General features: G+C 28.3%; 1 protein-coding gene across 1 annotated transcript; it reads right to left on the bottom strand.

Moving 5' to 3' along the window:
* Nucleotides 1-173: 173 nt before the first annotated feature.
* LOC127278961 (guanine nucleotide-binding protein subunit alpha homolog) lies at nt 174-25,465 on the bottom strand. The gene is made up of 5 exons (XM_051300952.1): nt 24,268-25,465; nt 15,800-16,060; nt 13,323-13,373; nt 12,851-13,068; nt 174-5,903 (listed from the first exon to the last, which is right to left on the bottom strand). The coding sequence occupies exons 1-5, from the start codon at nt 24,487-24,489 to the stop codon at nt 5,546-5,548; spliced, it is 1,110 nt and encodes a 369-aa protein (XP_051156909.1). The 5' UTR covers nt 24,490-25,465; the 3' UTR covers nt 174-5,545.
* Nucleotides 25,466-27,298: the final 1,833 nt, after the last annotated feature.

Below are 27,298 nucleotides of genomic sequence, written 5' to 3'. Positions count from 1 at the left end.
CGTATTTGAAAAAAAAAACAGACTTAAAAATCATACTAAATTTTTTTCTTATTCCTTATGACTCCCATAACATAAATTCATTTGAATTTTTTATTTTTGTCAATTTGGTTAATAATAACAAGCTGTTCCCATTTACACCAAAAATTTGAAAACTCAGGGTAAATGGGGACAGCTTGTCATTATTAACCAAATTGACAAAAATCAAAAATTCAAGTGAATTTCTGTTAAAGGAGTCATAAGGAATAAGAAAAAATTTTTGTATGATTTTTAAGATTGTTTTCTTTGAAATGCTCGACAAAATACTGAAACAGTTTGACTTTGATTTTCAAGTTTTTATGCATTGAGCGATAACTTTTTTTATCTTGCTGCCAATTGTTAAGATAAAAGCTTGGCAATACTCAACACCTCTTGCAGGTGATCTGAGGTTAATATATTGACGTTGAACTTCATTTTAAAATTGTAAATTAAGCTCTAAAACCTTTTGTCCCCATTTACCCCAACTGACCCTATACACGTAAAAGTTACGTCAATCTTTTAGTTTATAGACGAAAGAAAAATAATTTTTAAAAATTAAACAAATTCATAAGCTAACTTTTTTCTTTAAATTTATTTTTCAAAATTCCCTGACATTTCTCTACTGACTAATTTGTTCTTTTTCTCTGACTAACAATTTTTTGAATTATTAAAAATCTTGCTTTATTGTCATTGGAACCCATTTCATGAAAATTTCGAAATAGTTTTAGAAGAACTCAACACAAAGATAACATCATTCTCCAGGTTTATATGCTCGTTAATACTAAAAATAAATAAATAATAATAAAAGAACCCCTAGTAATCATGCTAGTGAATTAATTGCAATAAAAAGAAGAGTTATTATTTTTAAAACTTTATTTATTATTCGCGTGAATGCCTTAAACGTTACACAATAAATCATGTAAAATTTTGTATTTACAAATATACAATGTACAAAGGCACGATATATCTACACATTTCATATCATGTACAATAAAATGCAAATAATGTAACAAAATATAATTCTTGTGTATAAACAGCTATCAGTGGAGAAACTGGACAGCGCTAATAAAAGGATTTACAATCCGATTTCTTAATAAACTATCCTTAAAATACCAATATCAAAATTGTTCTATAACAATTAATAATACAAATTGTAAAAAGTTTTCTTCAAAATTATTAGTCGAATGTTATAAAATTTTCGATGAATGATTACAATACAATTTATCAAAAGTTCGATTAAAGACGATATAAAATAGAGCTGCTTCTTTTAAGAAATTTTTAATTTTTTATAAAAAATTCAAATTTTTTTTATCAGTACATATAATACTAAAATAATCGTTAGTATTAAAGAAATGCTAAAGTATCTGTATCTTTACAAAAAGTAAATTTCTCTTAAAATATTATTACAATCTGATGACAATTTAAAATATAGAAGTATATAAATATTACAAAAACGTCACTTTAAATTGGTAAAATGTTTTATCTCTATACTGTCACCAACCAAAAAATAATAAAAATAAAATGTTTATAGACAGACAGTAAACTTAATTCTAAACTAATATAATTTTATTATCGTTCTTAAAGTATAAAAACTTAAATGATCGTTTATGGGATATTTTTTGTGATAAGTTTACAAACATTAACCGAGTCTTTAATCTGGAAGAATATATTCAACAGAATATGAGAATTCACAATATTAAAGTCAGTTTTTACAAAATACAAAGACAATATTTTTACCTAATAAAATCAACAATTTATATGTATTTATAAAGCTTAGAACAAAATTAACATGTAAAGATTCTGAGAAAGTTGTGGATTCGTTATTCTATCGACTATCAGTACTCAAGATTTGTAATCTTTAAGTATCGACACTTGACATTTTTATGAGTTGCCGCAAATAATATCTTATCGACAAATTATTGTACATTATGTTCTCTTGTATACAATTTGTAAAAGGAGAGCAGCTTCAACTTTCGTCGCAATTTCTCTCAATCGAAACATTCTTATTACTATAAGAAATCATATTTTAATTTCAAAAATAATTTTAGATTAGATAAATAACAATAATGAAAAACTAAATCTCTCAAATACTTTAGGAATGTAAAACTGTATCATTAAGAAAAATACCAATTATAATAAAATTAAAGATTTTAACAAAATTTTCTCAATTAGATAAGGGGTTAAACATTAGACAATTCCACACCATTATTTAGTTTTAACACTTAAATATAAGTATATTATATACAAGATAAAACAATTAAAAGCATTTAATTTAAAATAAACCGGACAACTACAAGTATTAATTCGAATTTTTATTTAAAAGTATTTTATTAGTAATAATTATTTTTTAGATGAATTTTCATTTCTCGAATTAGCATTTCACAGAATTTCTTTTTATACTTTTACTTGACAAAACTTTTAGCTACCGAATTTTTGTTTGTCAAAATTTTTATTTTCTAGTTATTTAATTTACATGGCTTTTTATTTGAAAGAATTTTAATCTAACAGAATTCTCATTCAATCGAATTTTTAAATGAAAGAAATTCCAATTCACTGATTTTTATTTTGTACGAATTTTTATGACACCGAATTTTCATTTGTCCAAAATTACAAATGACCGAACAAAAAATCGACAGAAAGATTTTTGCGCAATTTTTAAAACTGTTCAATCACAATTTTCTTGATAATTTCTAATTGGTCAAATTTTAAAAATTACGCCGGAATCTTTCTGTCAATTGTTTGTTCTACCATTTGTAATTTTAGACAAATGAAAATTTGTACAAATAAAAATTTCGGCAAAATAAAATTCGGTGATTAAATTAAAAAGCCATGTAAATTAAATGACTATAATATAAAAATTCGGTAACTAATAATTTTCTTAAGTAAAAATTCGTATAAAAAGAAATTCTGTCAAATTTTAATTCGTAAATTGAAAATTCGTCTAAAAAATAATTATTTCTAATAAAATACTTTGAAATAAAAATTCGAGTTAATGATTTTTATGAGATATTCATGCGCCCCATTATTTGTCGTTTTCATTTTTTTTAGTCTATTGGGGTCAGAATTTTTCAAACGAATATCACCTGAAACTAAAAAATTCGATTTTCAATGAAAAATCATTTTTTTGACTTCCAGTATGATCAAAATAAGTTCCTATTATTATTAGACAAAAAAAGAACATTGTTTTTTCTTAATATTTTATAAATAAATATTATAAAAAACTATTTTAAACAAAAATTATTGTTGACAATAATAATAATATGCAAACGTTCTTTCTTTTTTTTTAAATTGGTCAATTGCAACTGAAGGAAAAGTTTTTTCTATTTAAGTCTGCTAAAAATTTCAATTGTTAATAACTTTAACAAAAATTTCTATTTGTTAATAATAATATGTCTAATAATTTTGGAAACTTATTTTAATGATATTAGAAATAAAAAAAACATTACTTTTTGAAAATTTTAGGTGATTCGTTTGAGAAATTCTGACTATAGATGTTTCTCTTTTTCCAGCAAATAATATCCGAGGAATATTAAAAGAAGTTAATTTTTCTGTCGATGCTTTTCTTGGAAAAAAATTTAAAAATGTTTTAGATAAAACAAATTTTGAGTTATACAATTGAGAGGGATAAAAAATGTATGTTAAAAGTTAGAAAATTCTGAAAAAAAGATGTAAAGAATTAGTACAATAATTTAAAAGTTGAGTATAAAATAATATTATTTTCTTGATAGAATAATAATTTTTCATGAAATCGTCAGAAAATAAAATAGTTTTCTTGCATTTTCATTTTAGAATTTCTTTTTAATCGGTTAAATTCATGGAGTTGTAAAATTTTGAATTATTGTTACACAGTATATTTTAGAGACAGTTTAGAGGTGTCTAAATATTTTTGAATTTTGATTTAAAACAATTTAAAAAAAATCATCAGCTTTAACAATTTTAATTTAAATTTGAATTAACCGAGAGACAAAATTAGAATCGACATATTTTTTTCTGATTTTCAAATAACGAAACATTAAATATTTTTAATAATTTTCAAATCTATTCAATCAAATATTCATTTATTAACATTTTTATTTATCGAAAAAATTGTTAAGATATGTATATTGACAATTTTTTGATAAACTTTTTTTTTTAATAAATTAATATTCAAATAAATGTATTTTAACATAATTAAGTTAAACATAATTTCGGGATAATTTAGATGGCCTTTTTCAGTATGGCTCAAAAATTGAACAAAACATCAAAGATAATTTATAATAATAAATTATATGTATGCAACGTACGAATATTTACAAATATATAATTCTAATTAATTTCGCGCTTTTAATTTCTGACAGAAATTTAAAGTCTTTTTGACTTTTGTCCATGGCACGTTCACCTATTGGAAGAACTTAAATATGTATTACTACTCAAATATTGAGCTGCTATTTTAGTATATTTTGATAGCATATTTAAAAAAAAGCTGCATCGAAATTGTTTGTATTTTATAAGAAGCCGTATTTCAGCGTTAAAAAAAATAAATAAAAAATAACGCTAGAATAAAGTTTTGTTCATTGGAATTTGAACACAAACTGGTTAGTTTCATTTGGTTTTATGGCATGGATCTAGTATTTGGTTTCTTTGTTACGTGGCATTAATATACTGTTAACAAAGATAAGCCTTAAGTAAGAAATAAATTATATATTCGCAGATTTTTGTCAAGTCAGACGACCAACTCATCTATTTATTCACGCGGATTAAATATCTATACAAAATGAATCCAAGCAACGAGAGGTCTCTTTTTTATAATGTATATCATTCTTACAAGCATAAATACGTGTATAAATTCTTTATCAAAATTATTGACAACGTGTAAACTAAAATACAAATCACTATTTACATTTTTTTTTTTTTTTTTGTAAATGTAGCTATTTTACCACATTTAAATTTGCCATTACGTTACATTTATTAAAACTACAGTACAAAATCAACAATAAAGTACTTTCTAAATGAAAGTTTAATATATGGGGGGAAATTTGAAAAATGTTTTTGGGAAAAACATAAATTATATTTTTCCACCAAAAGATTTTTGAAATTTTTCCTCATATATTGATAGTAATATATATTAATATAAGCAACACTTTTTGTAATGTAATTTTAATATAATGACAATTTAAAGACATTGTCCGTTCGACATATTTTTCACTAATAAATCTCTAAGCACAAATTTTCACCAATCAATGGCATCAAAAAAGAATACAAGAATATTTCTTGAGTGTAAAAACTCAAATTTTTCAGTCTACACATTTTGCAGGCAGTATTCTACCTCCCTTTAATTCCAAATAATTAGAAAAATTTAACATTGGAGGAGGTAAGATTATTATTTTATAAAATCGTTAAATATATTGTCTTAAGTTACCTACTAATCAGTATTGTGGTGTTTGTAAAAAAATTACAAAATGCCATTTTGCAGTGTCCGTTAATATATTCAGGTTTCTATATTAGGTTTAATTTTTGGATTGCACGACTTACCAATCCACGAGAGTTAACATTACTGCAGCATGAGTGATTGTAAATTACGATGGAGAATTGTATCTTTTACTGCATTAAAAACCACTTTAATATTTTCCGTGTCGACTGCAGTTGTAAAATGATGGAAGAGTGGCTTTCTTGGGTCCCTTTTTACTGATACAAACATGTCTAATATGAAACTTTGCACGTCTTTCATGGAATGTGAATCACCTTTGAATTGTGGAAAATACCAGTGAACGTCGGTATCCGGTGATCTCACTTTTTTGTCAAGAAGATCCGTTTTGTTTAGGAATAAAATAATTGAGACGTTGCCAAAAATCATATTGTTAACAATCGTATCAAATATATTCCTGGATTCCTCAAGTCTGTTGGTCCGCCTTTAATAAAATAATTATATATATAAGTTCGCATTTAAAAGCAATCAATTCAATTACCAGGGTGTCTAACGGTCAGGGAAACGTCAGGGAGTTTTGTTGGCCAGGGAAAAGTCAGGAAATTTCTGTTAATTTTGTACAAAAATTAAATTTTTTTGTAAATTTAAAAATTTTTTAATCTAAAAAAACTTGAATGGTTTTTATTACCATTTGTTACTACCATTAGAAATTAATTTATTGTTAAATATGTCAGTAACCATATTTTTGTCAAAAGAAAGCAGAAATAAGGTTATTAAAAAGTCAGGGAATTTTTTAACAATCCTTGTTAGACACCCTGATTACACAAATATGATGTAAAAATATGCATATCCTATTTATTTTACCCATAATCATCATTTTTCAATTTCTTGTTGATTGTTCTATTTAATTATTTTATATACATTACACAGGCACACAAAAAAAAATTCATGTTCTGAGCTCGAGGTCAAACCATGACAAGCACAATCTGAAGTCTTACCATGTCTACTTTATGTTTTTTGGGTCACTGAAACCAAATCTGAAGTTCATTTAACCACATCACGTCAGGCTTTTGACATAACATAAAAAAACATTTTAAAAAATCAAATTTAGGTATTTTTTCGAGATTATGTCAAAAGCATGACGTAATGGGGTTAAATAAACTTCAAATTTAGCATCAGCGACCCTAAAAACATAAAGTAGTCATGGTAGGACCCCAAGCTCAGAAAATGAATTTATTAAAGAAAAACTTTTATTAAATAAAATATAGAGACCTTCACGTAATTAAAACTTTAATTCAAAAACATTTCTGTTTTGTTTCTGATCAGAATATCAGAATCAAAAGTTAACTTCGATTAGTTTTGATTTAGGCACCCTCAAAAACCCCCTTATTCCAAGTTTCATTACACTGAAAAGAGGTTTTTGGTATTGACAACCAAACGTTTGGTTGGTACTTAAGCAACAAAATTTTTTTTTTTGAATCAACAAAATTTTAATTGTCTCAATCAAAATTTGTTTAACACAACCAAAATTAGAAAAAAAGGATTTTTGTTAAAATTTTAAAAATTATGTCCTCCATTTTGAATAAGCCATTTAAAATTTTTGAATTTAAAGGTCAAATTTGTATTCAGCGACCCCAAAAACCCTTATACACCTAATGTGGGTTAAATTGAAAAAAATTTTTGTGATTTTTACTTGTTTTTCAATTGTTATTTTATTTAATTATTAAAAACATCATTGATACCTGTCAGTAGTGTGCGAATAATTATAAAAAAGAATTTATTTTACAATTTACATAGGAAATTTGATTTATTTTGTGTTAAAATGATCACGACACAACGTATACGTGTCACTTACAGTTTGGGACCATATTTTTTTACGACACAGCGTATGTGTCGCTGACAATGAAGGGGTTAAAAAATAATGTTTAAGCTTTAAGTTTTTTTTTGCACCTTAAACCTCATATTGCTCGAAAACTAGAACCAATTGGATATTTTCAAGATCAGATTCAGATTATATGGCAAAAATCCTATAAGAATCGGCTGTCATATTTTAGTCAACATGAAGATATTGAAATTTTGTTTACCTGTGTTACAGATATAGTCAAGTATTCAATCAAGTAGTTACAAGACTTCAGGTTAAGGTTATGTGACTGTTAGGTCTGTAATCATGAAGTAGTAACAACCCTAGCGGAAAAGCGAGGAATTACAGGTCACGTGGTACATTGTTATATAAGTGTTTGTGTATAACTGTCAGTTGGCGTTTTTTTTTTGAAATGTGTTTGATGCAAGTTAATTTTGTGTAATTATAAATAAAAAAGTGAAAAATGAGGCTGCTAAATTAATCAATGAATCAGCTTTAACACAGGCAACTTTTCTTGATACAAATTATTTTGTATGTATTTGAATGTTAACAAAATACTTGCTGAACTTGTCACTATATTTTGTTTGTTTACAAGTAAATATAACCTAAAAATAAAAAAAATTAAGAAATTTTGTTTGAAATATATATGTCTACAATGAAAAATAATTATTTATATTTTTATTATTTTTTTTATTTTTATATAACTTACAACAAATTATTGCAATTCCTTTATTATTTCATTATGAAACATAATTGAAAACAAATATTTTAAAAATCTAAATTATATATTCGTATATAAATAAGCAAAAACTTATCAATTTTCAAATATATTTTCAAAAAAAATTTGTTTGAAAAAATTTATGTTTTATTTAAAATTTTTGTGTGTAACTTTTTTCTTTCTTTACACTTTTTCTATAATTATTATATATCACTTTACACGGTTTACTATATGAGAACAGCTGTGACTAGGCGCAGCTATATTTTGAAAACTTCTAAGTACACCGCTTTACCGCTAGAGGCGTCATAATCGGAGATATGTAATTTCGGATTTATTCTCATCATGCAGGGGGCCTATATGCTTAACAAGCAGTGAGTGCTCCTTATACTACTGCGTGGAAAAATGTCTTTTTTTGCATTGACTTGAGGTGACTTACGCGTCCCCTTAACTGAGACTAAAGACCAATCAATAACACCAATTCACTAACTATTTAAATATTTTTTTAGTCCATTATCAAAATACAACATTTTTACTAATCAAAAAAATCGGACAAGTGCGAGTTACACTCGCATTAAAACCGAGGGTTCCGTACCCCTAATCTTAAAATTTGAGGGGCATGGAAATACATATCATAAGTTTTTAAAAAATTTTTAATTTTTTTATCATTTAACATTTTCAATTTTATGACTTTTTTTAGATTTCACCAAATAATAAAAATATCAACAAATAAAAAATATCAAAAGATAAAAAAATAGCAAATGGTAAAAAAAAGAAAATGGCAAAAATGACAAATTATAAAGAATGTCAAAACACTACAAAAAAATATAGCAAGCACAATTGGGGTTCTCACTATATTTTTTTGTAATCTACACGCAAAAATACGTAAAAGTGTATAAATTTGAAACTCTTTAGATAAAATATTCTTCGTTTTTTGGGGAAAAATCATGATTTTTATCGAAAATTATCAGTTTTTCCTTGAAAACACTATGATAATTAACTTCAATCGTTCTCGCTATATTTTTTTTGTAATCTACACGTAAAAATACGTAAAAAAGTATAAATTTGGATCTCTTAGGATAAAATTTTCTTCTTTTTTTATTCGAAAAATCCATGATTTTTTCTAAAAATATGAGTTTTCCTTAAAAACAATATGAACATCAACATCCTGTAATCTACACGCAAAAATACGTAAGTATACCAAATATGAACTGCCTTCGTCAAATATTGTGTGCGCTAGGAGGATATATCGCTTTTTTTTCAAAATTTTTGATTTTTCCTTGACAACACTATGTAAATTAATCCGAATCATGTTCGCTATATTTTTCCTGTAATTTTCACGTAAAAATACATAAATGTACCAAATTTGAGCTCTCTATGTAAAAAGATGTGGCAACCAGGGGGGGGGGGGGGTACATAGTCATTTTTAGGGATTTTTCGTAAAAATTCATGGTTTTCCTTGACAACGCTATGATAATTAATCCCTATGAGATTCGCTATATTTTTCCTGTAATCGAGACGCCAAAATACATATGTATACCAAATTTCAGCCCTCTAGATAAATTCGTGTAGCCGCTAGTGAAGCAAGGCATGTACCCCCCGTACATGCCTTGCTTCACTAGTCTCATTAATAGGGTTCCCCCTTCGGGTACGGAACCCTAAAAATATAAAATTGACTTGAAACTTGTTACTTCGGGGTTTTTGGGGTCGCTGATTACGAATCTGGTGTCAGTTTTTCAAAATCCAAATTGTGGACATTTTTTTATACAAAAATCGTTCGGACTTCATTCTTTATGAAGTTCTCGCCTACAGTTCAAAAAATGTAACCTGTTCTATTAAAAGGAACACAAGGTTTAAAAAGTTTATGTTCTATTTTTGGCGATTCTGATACAAAAACACGCTGTTTAGGAATCCTTAAGTCAGTTTCAATAATTTTAAATTTAATATGGTAAATTAATTTTTTAAAATACGTCGAATTCACTTGAAATTCGTTACGTAGGTAATTTTTTGGGTTCGTTGACGCCAGATTTGTAATAAGCGACCATAAAAACTTCTAAATAATGAATTTCAAGTGGAATATTTGAATTTTTAATAAATTTATCCGCCATATTGGATCAGCCATTTTGAATTTTGAGAAAAAGCGGCTAACGCCATTGAATTCAGCGTACCCAAATTAGGTTATGCCCAGTTTGTTCCAAAAAAGTACGTTTTTCGAGCTCAGTGGCGTTTAACCGGAATTGGTGAAACTTGCCCTTTAATTTAGTATTATATTTTTATATTTTTTCGTTTACACTTTTATTATATAAATTCCTTTTTTTATATATTATTATTTTAATATTTCACTATCTTTTATTTTGTATTCTTATAATTTTGGTTTACACAATATATTTTTTTACGAAGGTTTAAAAAAAGAGTTATTACTGACTGCACCTCTTCTCTAAATCATAGTTGAAATAGTTTCATCAATAAGCAAAACATAGATGGCATTTCACGCCACATTTAAGATTTAACTGTAAAACAAGACCTTTGTCCCATTCGGCGAGCGGATCCTTTGGCAAATAAAACATATCATTATCAATTTTCTAACGCAATAAAGAAAAAGTCTGTACGTCTATTTTTGTACAAATGAGCAATTCCATGGGATATGATCACAAGAATTTTTTATGATTGGAGCAATTTTATTGAAACCTTGTGAATATGTTCCTTTATCTGTACAGAATAAAAGCCCACAAACAATTTTTCAAAATTTTCAAAATATTTTGAGATATCTCTAATTCAAAATTTATGTCATTTTTTTTAAAAAACCATGTAACTTTTTTTCTTGTAATCCAAATGAGATCAATTTTTTCAAGTTTATCACAAAAAGATGCTATTTTAAGAAAAAAATAGTTCATGAAACAAAAAATTTTTTTTGCCCGGAAAAATGTCAAAAAAAATTTTTGAAATCGAAGTAGTGGTAATTTTTTTCAAAAATGAATTCAAAAATTTTTTGTTCCATGAACTATTTTTTTCTTAAAATAGCATCTTTTGTGAGAAATTTGAAAAAATTGATCTCATTTGGATAACAAGAAAAAAAGTTACATGGTTTTTTTTTAAAACAATGACAATGACAACAATTAGAGATATCTTAAAAAATTTTGAAAATTTTGAAAAATTGTTTGTGGGCTTTTATTTTGTACAAAGAGAGGAACATATTCACAAGGTTTCAATAAAATTGCTCTAATCATCAATAATTCTTGTGATCATATCCCATGGAATTGCTTAAATACGAATTGGACCGGGACAAAAAAGATAATTAATTTTATTCGCCTGCATTTGTTTCCGTTTATTGGGATGTACGTGGAGCCTTTTTGTTTTAGAATCAAAATACCTACAAAATGGTGGGTCGAAAGTTAAAATCGGATTATTTGTTTAAAAGTTATTGAATTTAAATTATTAAAAATGGTACTTTTTTAATTGTTTAATAACTTTGTTAATAATAATCCGATTGGAGTGAAACTTTCTGAAAATGTGCCCCTCGCGATACTGAACAAAATGAAAAAACTTTAAACCCATTCGGATATATAGTATATAAATTATTTCATTTTGTTAATTAAAAACATGTTGTTTTTCAACCTAATTTCTACAGAACGATATGGCGCGAATTCAATTTTTTTCTTTCATTATACTCTTCAAGTGTGATACTATCATGTACATAAAAGAAAGAATTGAAATTCATTAATTAATTGCATAATTATGGATGAAGAAAAAAGGGTAAGTTTTTTAGTTATAAACAATCGCAATTACTCAGCGAGATTTTACTCTATCGAATTCTAATAAATGCCATTGCATTTCTTTTTTCTTTATCCATAATTATGCAATAAATTAATAAATTTGAATTCTTTTTTTTATGTACGTATCACTCTTGAAGAGTAAAATGAAAAAAAAATTGAATTCGCTCCATATTGTTCTGTAGAAGTAAGGTTGAAAAACAACATGTTTTTAATTAACAAATGGAATAACTTATAAACTGTATATCCGATTGGGTTCAAAGTTTTTTTATTTTGTTCAGTATCGCGAGGGGCACATTTTCAGAAAGTTTCACTCCAATCGGATTAACATTAATAAAGTTATTAAACAATTAAAAAAGTACCATTTTTAATGGTTTAAATTCAATAACTTTTAAACAAATAATCCGATTTTAACTTTCGACCCGCTATTTTGTAGGTATTTTTAATACCTTTTCTTTTTAATAACAACTTATTCCTCTAAAATTTAAAGGAAAGCAACGAGCATCAAAAAAGCACGTTTCACCAACTTTGACCATTGTTTATAACAATTTCTGCAACCGGAAATCGAGAGCAAACTATGGGGCCTTTATACTACTCCCCCAAATTACCAAAATCCGTTTAGAAAAATCTGTAAGCAATTACACTGCAAAGAGAAGTGTCTTAATATAAGATGTTTTGGTAGTCACTTTTGAGACGTTTTGGTAGTAACTTTTTAGTTATTTAAAGTGTCTTATTTTAAGATGTTATAATAGGAATAAAGCATCTAAATATTAAAATTAACATCTTATTCTAAGATGGAAGCGAATGAAAGTTACCATTTCCGTCTTAACATCTTGTTTTAAGATACCAAGAAGATATCAACTTTTTGCAGTGTAGTAGCACTTTTTGTCTTAATTGACTGGCCTATTAGTGTATTTCTACATTATTATGTTTCAAGAATATTGAATTTCTTAAAAGAATTTTATATTATCTTAATTGAAATACAAAAAATTTCTCTAAATTTTTTAAATTGAAGTATTACTACGGTTTTGAAAAAAGTAATCCGTTGAAGTCCCCTCCCCTAAATATTATATGTTATACATTACCTGTCTTCTAGTAGAACTTGATCAAATTCTGATGAAGAGACAAGAAATAATATCGATGTTACGCAATCGAAACATTGATACCATTTTTGTCTTTGTGACCTTTGACCTCCAACATCAACGAATAGAAATGGGATGTTATTGATTGGTATAACAAATTCAGATATTCCTTTGGTTGCTTTTCTGCAGTGCAAAATGTCCTGATGAGTAGGTGTATAATCCTAAACACAAGTTAATATATAAGTACAACTTAATTTCCAATATTCTAAAGAGTTTTAGTAATATAACTCACCACTGTAATGGATTTAAAAACAAGAATTTTTTTGTCACTTTGTTAATTATAATACACTTAATATTTAAATTATCACAAAGATAATATTTATTTGAATTTATTTAAAAAATTTTAAAACAAAATCCATTTTTTATGGCTCATTGTATAGTTATTTCGAATTATTCTATATTAGATTGAACATACCACTCGAGCAATCCTGTCCAGGTTATCCAGAAAGTATTGTACAGAGTCACTCTAAAAATGAAATATCAATAAAAGTAAAGATTGTCACAAAACTAATAGTTCTGTAGGGTCAGTTGGGGTAAATGGGGACAAAATCCATATTTTTCACAAATTACGTAAGTTTCTTCCTTTAGAAGGTAATATTTGCGGATTTTTTTTAAGATTGTTATTTCCATTCCAAGGATTAATTTTATGCAGCAAAAAAAAATTTAAATAAGCTTTAAACGCATGAAACTTGGAGTAAACCCATTTACCCCAAGATTTAGAAAATTTCCTAAAATTTTAAGTAAATGGGGACAGCATAGTTTATAAGAAAGGTTTAAGAAAAAAGTTTCCTTAAGTATATTACTGTATTAAGAGGTGAAAAAGCTTGAAAAAAATTTGTAATATGGCGGACGAACTTAAAAATTTTCTTATAAATTTATTAAATTTGCTTGGTTTATGTCTTTTATTTATTTTTTTTTATTTCACTATTTTGTCTCGCATTTGAAAACAGACTTGAAAAAAAACAGACTTAAAAATCATACAAAATTTTTTTCTTATTCCTTATGACTCCTATAACAGAAATTCACTTGAATTTTTTATTTTTGTCAATTTGGTTAATAATAACAAGCTATCCCCATTTACCCCAAAAATTTTAAAACTCAGGATAAATGGGGACAGCTTGTTATTATTAACCAAATTAACAACAAGGTGTTCAAATCATGACCATTTAGCTGCCTCATTATGATACACTTATATTCAAGATTAAAAGAAGGATTACAACTAAAATAGCGATCAATTTTACAAATATTGGTAAAATGTAAACTTTATACACATTAATCGATTCGTTTTCATGCCAGGAAGACGGTTTTGACAAAATTAATTAAAAATTTTCATGAAAAAAAAGTTATTTCAAAAAATACGAAAAATTTTTTTTTTCAAAAATGATGTAATTTTTAAATTTTAAGTAAAATATAGACTTTATATAGTTTAATTAATTTGTTTTGATGCGAGAAATCAGTTTTTTGGACAGAAAAATTATATAATTACAGTGTAAAAAAAATTTTTGGTTAAAAAACGTATTTTCGAACTTTTGAAAAAGTGACAAAAAAAATTATGTGGATATTTTTGGAAATCATTGTGTCTGATTTTAGGTATTGATGACTGTAATAAGCCTATAAAATTTCAGGACAATCCATCTAAGTGTATTAGAGATAATTTGTACAAAAGATTTTGTGCCATACACACACATACATCCAGACATTTGATTAAATCTTCAAATATTATGCATTCTAGACAAAAATAAGCCCATATAATCCATTTTTAAAAAATCGAAAATCGTCACGAATATAAAGCTTCCTCGTGAGGAGAGGAAGCAAAAATTCAAGTGAATTTCTGCTATGGGAGTCATAAGGGATAAGAAAAAAATTTTGTATGATTTTTAAGTCTATTTTCTTTGAAATGCTCGACAAAATACTGAAACAGTTTGACTTTGATTTTCAAGTTTTTATGCATTGAGCGATAACTTTTTTTATCTTGCTGACAATTGTGAAGATAAAAGCTTGTCAATACTCCGAACCTGTTGTAGGTGATCTGAGGTTAAAATATTGACGTTGAACTTCATTTTAAAACTGCAAATTAAGCCCCAACACTTCTTGTCCCCATTTATCCCAACTGACCCTATGTTTAAATGTTAAAATCATTTTTAAAAAAATATCAGATCAATCCATTTAATATTTTAAGAATAACGTTCCCAATAAAAAAAAAATAGTGGACCTAACAATTAAGCTGTATTAAGCTGTACTGAAGTTATTTCATGTAAAAAATATCAAAATTTGTTACAATTTTCGTATCAAAATTGATGCTCACAGGATACACGCGGCTGAACAATCAATGGCCAAGAAGCTCAAAGGTGTCATTACCCTTCCCGGAGAGAAGAGTTTTAGTCAATTTGACTATGTCACGTTTATTAAGCAATTTTTAGTATGTTTTACCTCGCAGTTCGTAAGAAACACCATTCATTAATGTCAGATTTACTATTCGTTTAATACATATCATAAAATTCTAGTTAACCTTACCATTTATTTTGTCAATCGAAAAACAAATGAAACTGTTTAGTAACTGTTACTCAGCTCGTAGAACATTCACTACACTTTTCTCTCCGTGCTTAATGATTTTTTCAGTATTTATGTATTTGACAAACAAAATAAATTAAAATAACTATTCTAAAACAACTTTAATGAACAACATAAAAATAAAAGTCCATTAATTTCAAAGGGCTTAATTTTTATGTTAGAAGTTTGTAAACAAAATCCAATAATCTTATAAATATTCAGTCAGTTTGTCTTCTTATATCCGATGATAAAATATAATGACAGAAGTTTAATACTTAAGAGTTGGCCTTAGTTTTAGTAGTAGTGAGTGTATTTAATAATAACTACTATAAAAAAATTTACCAGCTGAAATTCCCTTCGCCTGTCAAATGCCCGTCTAATAGAACTGTCTTTCCAAAGGCTCTGTAAAGACGGTACGTAGTGGAGAAATAATCTGGCGTCTAGAATCATTGTATTTTCGAATTTAAGTAGTTGATAACCAATGTCATAATTCTTAGCGTTTTCCCAAGGGATGTTTAATTTATCACGAGCGTCAACCAAAACCTTCATTCCTTTGATAATGTTTTGATAAATAACGTGTTGATACTCTTTCACAAGTTCAGGCTGAAATCAGGTTTAAAAGGTATAATAAATTGTTTTAAAAAAGACAGTAAAAATAATGTATAAATAAATTCTCTTCTAAATTTATGTTTCAACTTGTCATTACACTGAAAAAAGTGGAACAAGGAGTTTATTTTTTTTTAGTTTGAGTATAGTTTGTGATAGAGAGTATACTTATTATTACCCTAGGACAATAATGGTTTCATTATTGATTTGCAGACAGGGCTACATGGCTTTCCATAAAGTAATAATGAGTACCCAGCAAACGAAAAAGAATTGAAAAAAATTATATCGAATACGAGAATGGCCTCAGTTAATCCCACTTTGCGACAAATACGAATTGGACCTATTTTGGAATTCACTTGAATTTGTCTGAAACGTATTGAAATTTCGATTCAATCGATTTGAATATCATTGATTTCATATTACATAGTATTATTTCATTAAAAATACAATATGCCATTTTTCAATGGTAATTCTTTTCTATTCTTTTCAATTCGTCCTGACGGATCAGAAAAAGGAATTGATAAGAATTCGCGAGAAGGTAATTCATTTCTATTCATCTCAATTTGTATTCGTTTACTGGGTATACTCTTCTCTATAAACTATTTCATATCAAAGTATTTTCAAATGTATGTTGTAATAGAATTAGACTGTTGCACGGAAAAAATAAGTCAGCAAAACTTTCGTAAACAAGTATTTCACTTTTGGACGGGAACGAAAGTTGTTCAAAAAGTATAGACACAGTTTATTAAAAAAAACAAAACTATTTATAAAAATTTGAACTGAGTATACGAGCCGGTGCACTATACACAAATTTATCGACATTAAAATTCGGAATTCGCTTCCGCGGGAATCGAACCTACCTACCTAACCAAGATATATAACGCATTTTGTCTTAACAACTAACCGTCGCGGCTATCGAGAGCCACGCGAACGAAGAAGTCTACGATTCTTTCGTTGACTGCTTTTTAACTACTCTCTTTTGTGTTTCAAACTTTCGAACTTCAATTATTACAATGTTGTAAAACTTTTTATAGAAATTTGACAATCTTTAAACAATATTATTAAAAACTGTTCAATATAGATTAACAAACTGCTCTTTCTATGCAGTTTGTAAATAATTTCTTGACTCTGCTTCACTTTTTCGGTAAAGTTTATACTTCATTACACGGAAAAAATTATTTCAGTATATTTTACAAAACTAGTTTCGGAATAGCGGATACGAAGAAGAGTTTAGTATAAGTTAAAATAGAATCATTTATAATATTTGAAGAATGTTTTTCACAAAAACTAGAAGAAAACTTTTGTGAAATTCACGAATGGTATCAATCTAACAAGTAACACTAGAAAGGTGTGGGACGCCGATTTTCCTGCAACTTTGCATACAAGTAGTTCATTGGAAAATATTAGACATCTATTTTTTTATATCGGTCCAAAAATAGTTTTAGGTGAAGAAATGGATTATTCTACGAATTATTCGATGGATTATTGTAAAACTGGGTATACAGGGGTTTCTAAAGTCGCTGATTATGAATAAGGAGTCAGTTTTTAAAAATTCAAAACTGCGGATCCAATATGGCGGATTAATTTTTAAAAAATTAATTATTTTTTTTGTAATTTGTTTTTAAAATGATGGAATTTTGTAAAATTTTGTATCGAAGGGTTTCTGAGATCGCTGATTTCGAATTTGAAATCAGTTTTTAAAAATTCAAAATGGCGGATACAATATGGCGAATTAATTTTGAAAAAATTTGTAATTTTTTTGAAAAAAGTTGAAATTTTGAATCAAAGGGTTAATGAGGTTGATGATTACCAATCTGAAGTCAGTTTTTAAAAATTTTAAATGGCGGATCCAATATGGCGGATTAAATTTAAAAAAATTGGTAATTTTTTGGAAAAATGTTGAAATTTTGTAAAGTTTGTATGAAGTGGTTTATAAGTTTGCTAATTACGAAGGTGAAGTTAGTTTTTAAAAATTTTAAATAGCAAATTTATTTTGAAAAGTTGATGATTTTTTAATGTTTGAAATTTTGTGGAGTAATTATCCATCCCGCTAGTGTTACTTGTAAGTTCTCCAGTAATCGGTTGGATGTTTTGATTTAAGAGTTTTGTAAAATGTTTCGCCTGAAGAGCATGCGCAATTGAGTGGATGCAGGGATGCTCAGCTGTTCTCCAATAATCGGTTGGATGTTTTCACAGAAAATTAAAAGGCATTAAAATAAGCTGCAACGCTTCTTATTTTAATCCATTTTGGTATTAAAATAAGCAAAATTGGATTAAAATAATAATCGTTGCAGCTTATTTTAATGCCTTTTAATTTTCTGTGTTGATACAGGAGTTTTGTAAAATGTGTCGCGCCTTCATGAAGGCATTAATTATTAATTAACATTAATTATTTTTCTAATTACAATTAATTTAACACTTTTACTGTCACGAATCACTTATAAATCCTGAAATTACTGTTAATTAATTAAACGCATTATTACACACCTGAAACGCATTTTAAATTATATTTACGCTTTTGGGGATTCGAACCTGCCTATCATTCTATTTACGAACTACCTAAACGTTTTACGAAGTGCTTTAACGCACACGACTATATACGCTTATAAAGTAAACTTACAAGAATTTTAGTGAGATAGAATGTCTGTCCTGTGAAAAAAATTCATTAGTACCTCTATTTTTATGTATAAAAATCTACACATATTTATCTCTAATTAAACAAAACATAATTAAATAATACATTTTTAACTATTTACTTTAATCTCCAGAAATATTTTCCATTTAAGAAGAAAAACTCGAAAAATTGATTTTTCCTTGTAGTTTCTACAAATCTGTTAGAAATGTGACCGTTTGTCTGAAATTTTCGTATCGGCTATACCAAAATATGAAAATATTGAAGCAATTAACGTAATCATTTTATAATGATATTTCTAAAATTCTTAATAAAAATTGTCATTTGAGTTTCCTATAGTAAAATTTTCATTTTAACTATATTATATAATATTATTTTTATTTCAGGCTTTCTTAAAAGTGATAATAATAATTAATGAAATCCGTTAGTTTCCATGACATGCTACCAACTATAGTAAAAATTGATTTCAAAATATTAAATATTATTATAATTTTTCTATCCGTGTGGGTCAGTCGTGCCTTTTGAAAAGTGCCACCTCTTGCTATCTAGGAGGGGGGTTGGTCAAACTATATTGTAAAAAATTGTACACTAATGAGTTACATGTTCCATAAGTGCACGAGTGACCCATGTTTACAGTGAACGGGGCTAAAGTGTGGAATATTAAGTAAAATATTTTTTACTAAATTCTAGTATTTTTTTTGTTAAATAATTTATTTTTTGGTTCTGATGTTTATTTTTAGATGATTTTTATTTATTTATTTTTTATTAAATGACGTTTTCTTAAAAAAAAATTTTTTAACGTTAATAAAAATTAAAAAATAATACAATGTCTTTTTACTGTAATTTGTACTTCTTTTACGTACATTTTGAAAAATATTGATTTTATTAAAAATTATGATTTTTTGCAATACACATTTTTTTCGTGTTTTTGTTTGTTTAAACAAATATATTATTTAAACAAATGAACATTTCAGCAATATAAAGATTGGTCCTTATTCTAGGATAGTTAATGCAATATTATGAATTTTGTCCGATTTTTAAAGCACTTTTTAAAGCGTCGGACACGAGTGACCCGTGATTACAGTCAACGTAGGTCAAAAAATGTGTATTTTTACCAAAAAAAATATTGAGATGACCTTTTTTGTTATTTTCGAGATATTAATTAATTAATTAATTAATGTTAATAAAAAAATAAATATTTCACAAATAAATAGAGGATTTTTTGTAAACAATTGCAATGTTAGCCAATTGTTTATTAACAATCCACTAATCCAAAGTACTTCATGAAGGGCTCGTTGGATGCGGAGTTATGTCAACTTTCATTTAGTAACGTCAGAATTACGATAACTTTATTTGTTTATAAAATATATCATTTTTTATTAACATTAATTAATTAATTAATATTTCGAAGGCAACGAAAAATTTTCCATATTTTTTGTGTTCAAAGTATAAGTTTTAAACTTTCTAAAAAAAATGTAAAAAATAAAAAAAGACCGATTTTCAAAAAAAGGCAAAAATTTTTTGATTTTTAAAAAATAAGGTAAAATATTGAATTTTTTGAAATTCTTTCTTCACCAATTGAAATAGCACAAAAACACCTTTGGAAGACATATGAAAAAATTTTTTTCATCTACTTGTATTATATTTACAATTTTTAGTTAATTAATTAATTAATGTTAATAAAAAATTATATATTTTATAAACAATTAAAGTTATCGTAATTCTGACGTTACTAAATGAAAGTTGACATAATTCCGCATCCAACGAGCCCTATATGAAGTACTTTGCATTAGTAGATTGTTAGTCAACTATTGGCTAACATTGCAATTGTTTATAAAAAATCTTCTAATCAAAAATAGTCCACATAGGGCTTGTCGGATGCGGAATTACGTCAGTTTTCAATTGATACCTTCAGAATTGCAATAACTTTATTTATTTTTAAAATATTTCATTTTTTATTAGCATTAATTAATTAATTAATATTGCAAAAATAACAAAAAAGGACATCTCAATATTTTTTGTGGTGAAAATACACATTTTTAACTTTCAAAAAAAAAAAAAAAAAAATAAATAAAAGGAACGAACTTAAAAAAAAGTCAAAAATATTTTTGATTTTCAAAAAAAGGGTCAAATTTTGAATTTTTTGAAAAAATTTTTGCACCATTCGAAAGAGCAGGAAAAAACCTAGGTTAAATATTTTTCATCTTTCTGTTTAAAAATTAAGTTTTCAAAAATTCACTGTTTAAATTTTTTACAAAAAATTCAACTCCCTCTCCTACAGTTTTTAAAAAACCTAACAATACCCTTTACCTATTTAAAATAACCCTTGGTACTGCTAGCTTGAAGTCAAGCTGAAAGTACCACATTAAGGAACCTAAATATTTTTCAAAATTTCTTCTATAGAAATTTAGGGCTCTCAACTGGGACTATTTAAAATTTTCAAAAACCACCCCTACGTACAAAAAACATTCCCAATTATTTAAACTCGATTTAATCAAACAATAATCATATATGAATTAAGAGCTATATACGAAAAGACATACTTTTCTCCCGCTACACAGGTAAGAAATGATGTACTTTCGGTGCGTGTATTAGAAAAAAGCATTTTACTTATTGTCTTGCTTTCAAGTAAATAGAGTGAAAAATTTTACGAAATTTTAGTTTCGATATAGATGGTGCTGCCTTACTATAGGACCATTAATAGTACATTGTGTGGCAAGGGCGGAAAGTAGTCAATTCCCTTGGTCAGGAATTGACCTTTCCGCCCGTGTTGCACACGATGTTTTTTGTCCAATTGCACGATAAACAAGACGCCTAAGGAAGTAAACTGGAGTAACACCAAAGACCAAATATTGAATGTTAAAGATACTGGATATATTTTTACTATGTTCAAGGGGAAATTTATATTATTATATTTTATAACATTATTTAAAAATATTAAAAATTTGGTGAACTAATTATTTAGAAATACTCAACTTGAAAAATGTGTCTTAAATAACCCAGAAAATTATTTTTTTAGAGTAGTGGGCGGCAAAAGCCTACTTTCCGCCGGCTGTACCTGCACGGAAAGTCGCGTTTATCGTGCATGTAGGACAAAAAACTATGATATAGTTTTTAGAAACTATTATGTTTCACACTTATAATAAAAAAAAATTATCCGCATCTGTAAAGGATAAGTATATTTTTCTAAAATTCAAAAAATTATCGTTTGGAAGTATAGTTTTATATTAATTTTTGATAAAGTTATTAACACGGTAGGGGAATCGGAGTCCCTTAAAGGAAATGATTAAAAAAAACCAATTTATTGTTATAGTAAAATATTGTTCGGTCATTTTTTACTACTTTTGTTATTTATCTTTAATTGTAATTAATTAGTAACTAAGGAAAATAGTAAATTTACAATAAAAAATTTCTAAACAAATGCATCATCCCCCATTGGGATCAGAAATCACGAGAAACTGACCCACCCCTGAGCCTTCTTGTGACAACCATCTTGGTTTTTTATCTCTTTCTTTTGTATATGTTAGAGAAACACGGAATGAAAACATGGCCACCACAACAAGGCTCTCACCAGATGGCGTATCGCAGTATTTCAGATCCCAATTACCCCACTTGTGGGGTATTAAGAGCTCTTACTTGAAATTTCAATAAAAAAAATATATATTTTATATTTTCTTTAAATATTTTTTTTTATTTTGTTAGTAGTTCTCGACAGATTAACATTTTACAAAGTATTTAAGACATAAAAAAGACTTACAGTTTCTTTAGTTTTAAAATATCCAATAATAACACATTTTAGACAATAAAATACAAATATAGATTCTTAACAATTAAATATGCAAAAATATCAGATTTAATAAATGAGTCTTTTTCAATTTTCAAAGAAATGAGATAAGTCATATCCAGGTAATGAAACTCTGCTGGCTGACACAATTTAAGAAGATTTAAGATGAAAAACTCGAAAACTTGATTTCTCTATGTATTTTCTACGAATCTGTCAGGAATGTGACCGTTTGTCTTCGTATGACATACAGGAAGACTGTCAAAATTTCTCGAGTTATTTTCGCGAAATTCAATGTCTCTAAGTACTTGAAATTTAAAAGCTCCCATTATCCTCGCTCTCCCATTACCCCACCTTTTCCCAATTCTAAATCAATATTTTTTATATGACTTTGATTGGAAGTTAGAACAATATCTTTTATTTCTGTCATAATTTTTTTAAATAAGTAAGTCATTTAGTGTTAATTTTATTAAATATTTTATCTTTCAATGTATTACATCTTCAATAATGTTTATTTCTTTTGCATCGGAATACTTTTATTCTATTTCTCTATTACTTTATTTAATTTTAACCCTAGAAGGAGTAACTGGGGTGTCTAGATGCCCCAGTAAAATTCAAATTTCGACAAATTTGGAAAATTTTTCGTTTTTTGTTTTCGTTTTTGCAAGTTTTTTAAAACTTATTTTTATTTTATAAAAAAATCAATAAAACCATTTTTTTCCTTACTAAAAAATCAATGAAAATCACTATTTATAATTAGTTTTTTGTCAAATAGAAACCTTTTTACACAAGTTTCAAGTTGTGGTGTCTAGACACCCCAGTTACCCTTTAGAGGGTGAGAAAATTCATATACTCCTTCTAGGGTTAATAAAAATAGACATATTTCCTTTTTTTTGATACATTAATATCCTCCCCCACCTTTTCTACATTAACTGTCTTTTCTATTAACAGTATACAAAAAATTTTAGTTCATTATATATTTAGTAAAATAATAACTTATAACTTAAATTCTTTTCAAATTAATATTTTTTATTTATTAATTGCTTTTAATTCATTAAGAAGAGTTTTTTTAATTTGAAAAAAAAAATTTATCAAAATTATTATTGAAGCTCCATCAATTAACCATTCAGGATGACTTTTATTATTTATAAATTGAAATATTTATCTATGGACCCCTTACTTTTTAATTTATGCTCTAATTTTAACAACATTAATCTTTTAATTAATGAATTAAAAATTTTTTAAATTATTTTTTTGTAGGTGGAACGGTTTGAAATAGAATGCTCCATATTCAGATAAATCAGATGATGTTTCTGCAATAGAAATTTAACTAAAATGTTATATATCAATAATGAAACTAATTTTTAATAAATACATAAAAACATTCCTCACGACAATAAACTAAATAAACCGGCTAATAATAATGTATTCCGCTATCGGAATAAATGATCGATTGTCATTATTTAGTCCGCTAACGGGCTAAATAGCCGCTACGATTTATTTAAAGAGAGCGAAGTTTGATAATGAAAGGTAAAATTTTGAGAATAGGTTAGGTACATCTAGCAGAGAAAAAACACTGGGAACATGAATTGACAACGGCCAGAAGGAACGGAAAATCGAAATTTGCATAGGAAAAAATATTAGCATTTTAGACAAAGGACTTTTAGTCTTGTCATTTGTGTGATGAGAATTATAAAAGATTAAAAGACAATATATGACACTTGGCATACTGTTTATTGGAAATAAATAGAAGCTTAAAAGTTGAAGTAAATAAGGTAGTGTTATTCTCACCTCGAATTTGATACCGTGTATAATTCGCATTTGTTTGAGAAATGTGGACTTGCCACTTTCCCCAGCCCCAAGGAGCAGCAACTTGACCTGTCGTCGAAAGGCCTGTCGATCTTTTTCGAGCATGCGATCTATTTCCTGGCTCTTGTATCGCTGCTCAATCTCCTCGGGGCTGAACTTGAATCGCAGGCAACAAGTACACGACCACGTTAATGACCCCGCCATCTTGCTACCCTGCCCTCCCTAGCAGCCGGTGTTTTCCTGGACCTTCCACTATTCCACCCCCTGCGAAGGAAATTCGGCAGACTGTCGACGTAACTGCACAGCGCTTGGGCACTCACACACGCAACCTGTTTGTGTCCGATCGGGACCAGAGCAACAAAAACCTTCGGGCGTGTGTGGAGAAACTACATGCGAAGCTACACGGCACACGCGAATTAAATCCATTCAATCGACAATAAAAACACGTTAAAACTCCAGTGTTAAAAACATTCACGACACTTTCTGCTCAATGGCAATTTCACCAATTCAGACAATCAAGACCCTTGACCGCTGGGCCCGAGCAATTTTGGCACGGCATGATTAAATAATCGCGCTGTAATTAGGCTCTCGCGCGTCAGAATCCGCCTTACTTTACAAAACAATTTCTATCTGCTTCAAATTTTCGATCTAATGTCCATTCCGTTTTCTCAGTCTGGTTCGGATCGGAACACACCTGCGGATACAAAGCGGCTGCCACTTATACTGATTCCAAACCAAACAATAATGCAGTAATCAATCAGCGATCGGAACAAATTACACAACGCTTATATCCGTCCACGAAAGTACTTTTGCAGAACTACATGATAACATGTTCAGGCGCAAAAAAATCCTATGCCGTCAACGAGAAAACGGGGAAAACTTTGCTCCCACCACATTGATGTACACAAACACACACACGCGCGCACGACAAACATCACAAAACCACTGAGATTTTCCGATCCGTCAGAATACAGTGCCTGCTGGCCAACAGGTATTTTAGCAATCATTTCTTTCTAACCAAATATTAAAGATCTTCATAGAGACAGGTAATTTTTATTTTCCCAATATACATTCTTCCTTTTTTCAATCATGAAAACACATGTTTAAGGAATCTTTCATCCTTACTCATGATTCAAGAAACTTTATGATTCTAACTGTGATTATTCTATGTATATTCATTCCGTCAGTTGATAATTCTACATCCAGAAATCTTCTTTATCCGCAATTCCAGGGATATGAACATAACATACTTTATTAAGGCCTTTCTCCAATAGGATCCTAAACTCTTGCGTTGCGTATGCATTGCGTCGGTTGCTATTGGCAACCAATGCTAAAATCAACGCGTCAGTCACGCAACGCAAAAGTTTAGGTTCCATTGGAGAAAGGCCTTTATGGAAAGGCCAACGCACAATAACTTCGCGAAAGTCGTTCACTAAGGCCGTTTCCGAATTGGTATTTTTAGCGCACTTTTGGTAAAGTGTATACTTGGGAAGTATACACTTTATCAAAAGTGCGCTAATTATTCCAATTCGGAAACAGCCTTCATAAAAGTGCAGTTAAAATCCCAATTCGGAAACGGGTACAGTCACACCCCGATAGATATTGAGGATACCTATCTATAATAAGGCAGTCCAACTTGTGACGTCGCGTGACGTCACTTTTCAAAATGGTGGCTGGTCGAAAAACATGCAATGCACGAAGTAATAATAAGACTCAACTCTGTATTTGCCATCTGTCAAGGTCACTGTACCATAAGTGACATGTTCGATAAAGGAAATTAACTTTCGAATGAGAGCGCATATGCAGTGTAATATACGTGTCTCTCTCTAACTAATAGGAAAAGTGCGACTGAGAAAGCTGCCGGCATTAGACTGATGACGGCAACTTTCTCACTCGCACTTTTTTCATTAGTTGGAGAGAGACACATATATGACACTGCACATGCGCTCTCGTTTGAGAGTCAATTCCATTTAGCGAACAGGTCACTTATAGTCCAGTCACCCTAGCTGGATTCCGATAATTTACACCATTATAGTTGTCTCCTTATTATTACTTCGTGATGCAATGCATTGAAGTCAATGGAGCGAATCAGTTTTTTTAACATAACTTTTGAAAAATTAATTTTTGAACCCAAGTTTAATTATAAAATATTTATTATTTATCGAGATCTATTTTTTAAAATAATAAAATCAAAAAATTAATTTTTATTATTTTAAAAAATAGATCTCGATAAATAATAAATATTTTACAATTACACTTGGGTTCAAAAATTAATTTTTCAAAAGTTATGTTAAAAAAACTGATTCGCTCCATTGACTTCAATGCATTGCATGTCTTCCGACAAGCCGCTATTTTGAAAAGTGACGTCACGCTATGTCACAAGTTGGACTGCATTATATAATATAACGTATAAGAGTGAGAGAAATCAAAAATGTTTTTATTTCTCTCACTCTTATACGTTATATTATATTATAGATACTTAGCCCACTGAACTCTATATATCTGGAATACTGTCGGCCATTGAAAGTCGCGAACCGAGAGAGAGGTCTAATTTTTGTATTCCCCTCTTTGTCGGTACAGGTCCATTAGAAAATATTTACCAGTATACGTGAACTTAACATAACACAGTTAACAGTAAAATTTTGGAAAGTATTGTACTACGTCTACGCAGTTTATAGCAAGAGAAGGGGAGGGATACAAAAATCAGCCCTCTCTCACGGCTCGGGACCATCAATGGCAGACAGCATTTCAGTGATGTAGCCTCGATATCTATCAAGGTATAACCGTACCCTAAGGCCGTTTTTGAATTAGGAATATCTGCAATAGCAGACCACGTGAATTAATGTACGCGGCCTTCGGACGCGTTATGGAGCGGTCACACCTCGCCTGCAGGAGCAGTTGCCCATGGCAACCGTGTAAGAGTAAGAGAGATAGAAGATTTTCCATCTCTTTTACTCTTACACGGTTGCCATTGGCAACTGCTCCTGCAGGCGAGGTGTGACCGCTCCATTAA

The sequence above is a fragment of the Leptopilina boulardi genome, unplaced genomic scaffold (assembly GCF_019393585.1).
Source record: "Leptopilina boulardi isolate dan_hultmark-lab unplaced genomic scaffold, ZJU_Lbou_2.1 LbouV2_213, whole genome shotgun sequence".
In the NCBI taxonomy this organism is placed as follows: domain Eukaryota; kingdom Metazoa; phylum Arthropoda; class Insecta; order Hymenoptera; family Figitidae; genus Leptopilina; species Leptopilina boulardi.
Note: the sequence above shows the minus strand (reverse complement) of the source record. Positions and strands in the feature narration are given on the sequence as shown.

What these genes read in the sequence shown, in the direction of transcription:
- LOC127278961 (XM_051300952.1), bottom strand. Translation starts at nt 24,489, where the DNA reads ATGGCGGGGTCATTAACGTGGTCGTGTACTTGTTGCCTGCGATTCAAG. An exon ending in GGCGAAGGGAATTTCAGCTG is followed by an intron (nt 13,374 to 15,799) that starts GTAAATTTTTTT and finishes TTTCATTTTTAG; the next exon opens with AGTGACTCTGTACAATACTT. An exon ending in CAAGTTCTACTAGAAGACAG is followed by an intron (nt 5,904 to 12,850) that starts GTAATGTATAAC and finishes ATTTTATTAAAG; the next exon opens with GCGGACCAACAGACTTGAGG.